At 61.2% G+C, this 5,827-nt stretch overlaps 1 protein-coding gene across 2 annotated transcripts; it reads right to left on the reverse strand.

The window, feature by feature from the left end:
- Positions 1-6: 6 nt before the first annotated feature.
- CPNE9 (copine family member 9) lies at positions 7-5,046 on the reverse strand. 2 transcript variants are annotated; one of them, XM_031056386.1, is made up of 20 exons: positions 4,931-5,046; positions 4,623-4,814; positions 4,400-4,439; positions 4,266-4,268; positions 3,728-3,804; positions 3,447-3,510; positions 3,230-3,333; positions 3,045-3,149; positions 2,634-2,675; positions 2,435-2,510; positions 2,311-2,364; positions 2,137-2,198; positions 1,810-1,856; positions 1,548-1,729; positions 1,224-1,351; positions 1,014-1,116; positions 880-937; positions 660-733; positions 367-546; positions 7-273 (listed from the first exon to the last, which is right to left on the reverse strand). In XM_031056386.1, exons 1-19 carry the CDS (start codon positions 5,023-5,025, stop codon positions 394-396), a joined length of 1,659 nt encoding a protein of 552 aa, XP_030912246.1. In that variant the 5' UTR covers positions 5,026-5,046; the 3' UTR covers positions 7-273; positions 367-393. The 2 variants fall into 2 exon arrangements, with proteins under 2 accessions (XP_030912246.1, XP_030912245.1); XM_031056385.1 differs by having other exon boundaries at positions 7-546.
- Positions 5,047-5,827: the final 781 nt, after the last annotated feature.

Genomic DNA, 5,827 nt, shown 5'->3' on the forward strand with positions numbered 1-5,827 from the left:
TGCAGGCAGGAGCAGGGCGAGGCCGCTGCCCCAAAGAGCAGCGGGCTGAGACCCCCGGCAGGCACTCAGGGTCAGCCTTCTCTGGGGCGGAGGCCAGGCTGCTCTCAGGGACACGCACACCGTGGCACACACCGCGTTCCCGCCGGCGCTGGTCCTGCCCGCACTGCCACGGTCCAGGGACAGTCCTGCCTTGCTGCTGGACATCGGGCAGGAGGAAGGGGCAGCCGAGGATGTCCAGCCCTGTGGTCTCACTGCCAGAAGCGAGTCCCAGCCCTGTTTTGACCAACCATAGCAGCTGATTATCTCCCTAAAGGGGCCACATCTCCATGGCCACCCGCAGAAAAAGGTGACATATCCTTGCCCCACCAGTCAGTCCCAAGGCTCGTGGAAGAGCTACTCAGGATCTGCCCGGCGAGGCTTGATGTCACGGGTCTTCATGTAAGAGAGCAGCTGCTCAGGGATCTCAGCCAGCACGTCCTTGGCCAGGCGGGCCATGCTCAGCACCTGGTTGCCTGAGTCATCCACATAATCCCGAAATGGCACAAACTTTGAGGGCAAAAAGTTTGCAGTCAGGTTGGAAACTCTATTGCTGTGGGGTTCAGCAAGGGGGACTGAGCATCTCTCACCCACAACAGGTCTGGATTCAATGCCAGACTTACCTGTACAATGTCTCTCTCAGCATAACGTCCCCGGGAAGACAACCGTACCTCATCACCGTCCAGCTCCTCCATGGCTGGGGGTGACAGCTGGTGTCACCAAGCCTCGGTGGGATGAACACCGGGGATGGAAACACCAGCCATTTGGATGTCTTTGGCATCCCAGAGGAAGGGACAATGTTTCCATCCCTCTTCCCTGGTGTCCCCCCAAGTCCCAGCTCACCCTCAAACTCAGCTGGACCTACTCCCACGATGATGATGGACATGGGCAGGGAGGAAGCCTGTGGGGCAGAGGCAGGGTGTCAGCCAGGATAGTGTCCATGTGAAGTGAACTCAGAGCAACAAGGGTGCACTCACGGTGACAATGGCTTCCTTGGTCTGCAGCATGTCAGAGATGACACCGTCAGTGATGATGAGGAGGACGTGGTATTGTGAGCCATCGGTCACCTGGGCGGCTATCCTATGGGGAAAGGGATGGGCGCCCTCAAGCACCCCACTGGTGTTGGGCAGTCAACCCTGCTGTGGGACGGATGGCATTTGGGGATGGCAAAGTGCCCCAGTGCTCACCCAGCCACCTGGTTGATGATGGGAGCAAAGTTGGTAGGACCGTAGAGCTGGACGGTGCGCAGGCTTTGGAGGTAGGACTCCAGCACGCCTTCAATGCCGGCACAGCTGGGGTTCTCCACATTGTTGTTCTGGGGGACAGAGATTGGGTACTTGGTGGGGAACCACAGCTCCTGGTGTCCCGCAGGCTGTGGGACGCTGGGGCAGAATGTTGCCAGGGTGCTTCCCCTCCCCGCCAAGCTGCTGTGGGCACCCCCAAGACCAGCTCTGCCCCACAGCCAGGGGATCTGGGTTCACTGTCAGCCCTGTCCCACAGGGCGGGCGCACCAGAGGAAACTGGTGGGAGATCTTGCCATCAGGTGGGACTTTGGCACCAAAGCCGTAGGCAGGGAAGAGCTTGTCGCTGTCGTAGTCCTGGATGATTTCCCCCACTGCCTTCAGTGCCAGGGCATAGGCGCTCAGCTGGTAGGGGCTCGCGTAGTGCAGCGAGGTGGGCTGTGATGGCAACCCTGCAGCACAGTGCCCATCACACCTGACCCATGGCCAGCCCCAGGGTGATGGGGACCCCCCTGACACCAGGTGCACTCACCATTGGAAGCCGTGAAGTCAATGGCAACAGTGAAATTCAGCTGTGTCCTTAAGGGGGAGAGGGAGGGAGGCTGCCGGCCCCACAGCACAGGGACACCATCTTCCAGCCCCACAGTGCTGGAGTTTCCCTGCCCAGACCCATTGCCTCGGCCCCCCTTTCCCTGCCAGCTCCCCACAGCCCCATGCCACCATTCTGCATCTACTTCCCAGCCCCACTGCCCCCTTGTCACCCCCAGGCTGAACTGTCACTGTCACCACTGTCCTTGCCCCGAGACTCTCAGCCATGGGGGATCTCGAGGAGCCGGGGGACTCCCGGCCCCCCACTCACCCGCCCCGTATGTAGTCAACGAAGGTGAACTCAGACTCAACAGAGAAGGAGAGCAGTGTCACCTGTGGGCACTGGGGATCAGATCTGGAGCCCTCTGAACCTGGCACACACAGCAGGTGGAGCCACACCAGCCCCTGGAAGGCAGGAGGCCCAGGAACTCCCCAGCCCACTCACAGTGCCAGAATTCACATATTTCTTCTTCTTGCATTTCTTCCTGGGATTCAGCACCTGCAGGCACAGGGGTGAGTCAGTCCCAGCATGGAGTTCACCCTGCTCTCACCCTGCCCCACCACCCTACCTCATACACTGTGAACTGACTCTGTGCTCGAGAGAGCTCCCGGTAGCTGGTGGCAAATTCCCCAATGAAGTCGTGGCTGCAGGAGGAACACAGGGTGAGTACAGCCAGGCACCTGGCTGAGAGGTGCCCTGGGAAGCTTCAGCAGCACCCTGGTGTGTAAGAATTTAGTGCAATACAACATTGGTGTCCCTTCCCTCACCTCCCATCCCGGTCCCAGTCGTACACATCTATCTTCACCGTCCTGAAAGTGAAGGCACATAGCGTAAGCCACCAGCCAGGCTGGCACAGCTCCTCCAGCCCCTGATTTGGGGACGCCCAGGCCCACAGCCCAATCCACAGTGAGCACCCTGCCCACCAACTTCCAGCAGAGCCTCCCTGCCTGCCCAGCCTGCGGCTCTGCCAGGAGGGAGCAGGAAATCTGGGGCATGGTGGGAGCCCTGGAAAGGAGGGGGATGCCTTTATGTAATTTGGGTTGCAAAAGAGAAAAAAGCCCAGTCGGGACCCAATTCTGAGCTGCCTGCCGCTGCAGGGCCAACCCCACCAAGAACTGCTCACAGCCTGCTCTGGCCCCACGGCTGCCCGTGTCCCTGTCCCGTCCCCGTTCTTGTACCGGTCGTAGTCGCCGTTGCAGAGGGCGCGCACGGGGATGGTGAAGGGCTGCCACACCGGGTTGAGTGTGTTCTTCACCACCTCTGTCTTATGGCAGATAGTAAAGCTGGGGGGACAGGGCAGGGTTGGGCCATGCCATCTGGTGACGTTGGCACCCTGTCTGCCCCACTGGGTCCCTGTGCTCACGTGCCATCCTCATTGCTACGATAGAAGACGAGGAAAGGATCGGATTTTCCAAAGAAGTCCTTCTTATCCAGCTTGTTGGCGCACAGCTGCATTGTGACGATGTCCTGGGGACAGGGACTGTCACTGCCAGCCACCTCCCCACCCCTGGCACCAGCAGCTGCTCTACTGAGGGACCACGCAGCCCTCTCCACCCTGCAGCCAGTACACGGGTACTCACCCGGCAGTTGCTCAGTTCCTCGGCCAGCAGCAAGATAGTCCCACACCGCTTCCCTGGGACACCCCTGGAACCAGAGTCATACAGTCAGCTTGGGGACAAGGAGGACAGTTCAGGGACAAGAGAAGAGATCAGGGTTGGGGCTTCTGTCCCACAGCTGGTGGTGCTTGGCAGTGTGATCAGAATCCCCAGCACAGGACATGCAGGGAGAGGTCCAGTGGAGCAGGTGGTGGAGACACAGTGTGGGACCCTCCCATCTCACCTCACCACAGGGTGTGACTCACGTTAGGGGTCTCTCCAGGCGTCCCCGCTGGGACCCAATCACCTCTCCCAGTGCCACAAATGCCTGCCCCAGGAAGTCCTGTGCCCCAAACAAAGCTCTGTGAGACCATGGAGGGCAGTTGCCCCAGTCCCCTACCACCCACACCCACCACTTTCTCTCCCAATGCACTCATGGGACCTGCCACCAACTTGACTCTGGGCTACCCCATTTCCTGAAGCTACACTGTGACCCAAGAGCCACCTTGCAGCCCAGGACCCTTGTGCATCCCCAGGACTACCCCAGGTACCCGCTGTATGTGCCTTACACTCATTCTGTACCCCCAGGGCCAGCCCACATCCCTGGACCCCTCCTGTGTCGTCCCCCCCCGAAACTGCCCTCCATGCCCTGACCTGTCCTGGACCCCTTGGGCCACCCTAGACCCATCTTACCCCTCAAAAGCCAACCCTATGGAGTGTCCTGGCCCCATCCTGCCCCACCAGGCACTCCCAGGTTCAGTGTTCTCAGGGCAGAACAGGGGCAGGTGTGTGGCAGGCACCTACCTTCTGCCAGTCCCCATGGGGCATGGAGAGATGGAGAGCAGGTTAGAGCCTGCCAAGGGGCATTTGTCCCCCCCCCGACAGCACCCACACGAGGCACAGCCTCGGGTGTTCCCCCTGGCACAGGCTGTGCTCACCTGCTTTAAAATGGAGCAGCTCTTGGAGTCCACATTGTAGCTGGTGTGGGAGAGCAGAGCCCTGAGCTGGTGCCTGCAGGGATGCTCCAGCACACAACCCTGCTTCCCCACCCATCCGTGCTATTCGACACTGTATTCTTATTTATTATCCTTATTTATTACTGCCTCAGTGCTTTGTTCCACCCTCAGCGGGGCCAAGCCCTTCCCTGGCCCCCCTACTCACACATCGAAGCGCAGGTTTTGCTTCTCCTCGAAGTAGTAGTCGAGGACGAACTTGCGGACAAAGTCAGGGTTCAGGGTGTTGTCGATCACCTCGGTGCGTCCGAACTGCAGGGAGAGGGGTGAGGGTGGCCCCCCCAGGACCCGTCCCCATCGCAGCTGCCTCGGCGCTAATCCCGGTGGGGGATTAGCGCTGCTGGCGGGGCCGGATCATTAGCGTGGACGGGGAGGGATCATTAGCGTGGACACGGGTGGCCATATGGGCCCGTTTAACCCAGCCGGGGATTAGCCAGGAGAGGGGGCCACGCTCACCTCCTTCCACTCGCTGCTCCCCGAGACCTGCACAAAGAGGACCACCACTGCGGAGAGAGGAGCAGAGCCAGGCTGCCGTGCCGTGTCTGTGCCATGCCATGCTCCCTGCCCGGCTCTGCCACCCACCTGGGTCGGACTTGGAGAAGGTGTCCAGGTCCAGCAGGTTCCTGGGGGAAGAGCCAGGCGTGAGCCAATCCGAGTGCCATCCACCTGGCCCAGCAACGGGTCACCATGTCCATCCCCCTGATCACAGGTCAGCACCATGCCAGAAGGCCGTGCTAGCACCCATAGATAAGAGCATCGGCACTCCCAAGGAGACACGCTGTCTCCCTCTGCAAGGTTCGGTGGGGCAGCAGAGCAAGCGGTGAGCAGCGTCTCCAGCGCTGATGATGATTGAACATGACAGGGAACCCATTTACAGGATGAAACCTTCCCCGGTGCCGCCGGCGCCGGCTGAGTGCCCGCCGCGCCCCGGCAGCGGGAGCTGGGCTAATGGCAGGGTGCAGAAGTGAGAAGAAAGGAGACACTTGGAGCAGGGGCTGAGCAGCCAGTGGGCATCCCCCGACACACCTACCGGCAGAGCGATTGATCGTCGTCCTGTGCGCGGTGTGACACCGGGAAGTGCCGGGGGATGCTACCGGCTCTGCTGGGATACTTCCCGCACCCCCGGGGTGGCAGCACAGGGTGGGCTGGGGCACGGCCGGGGGTTGCGGGGCTAAGCCAGCTGCCCTGGCCCCAGCCCGCAGGGGAGAGACCCTACCCTGGTCTGGGCTGGGTCCTCGGGCTGCGAAGCCGAAGGCTGCCCTGGGTTGTCTCCAGGTGTGACCCCCGGACCCTGCCTGGAGCTGCCCGGGCCCGTGGACCCACAGTCCCTCTGCCTGCTGTGAGGGAAGGTGG

This window comes from Geospiza fortis, unplaced genomic scaffold, assembly GCF_000277835.1.
Source record: "Geospiza fortis unplaced genomic scaffold, GeoFor_1.0 scaffold70, whole genome shotgun sequence".
NCBI classification, from domain to species: Eukaryota; Metazoa; Chordata; class Aves; order Passeriformes; family Thraupidae; genus Geospiza; species Geospiza fortis.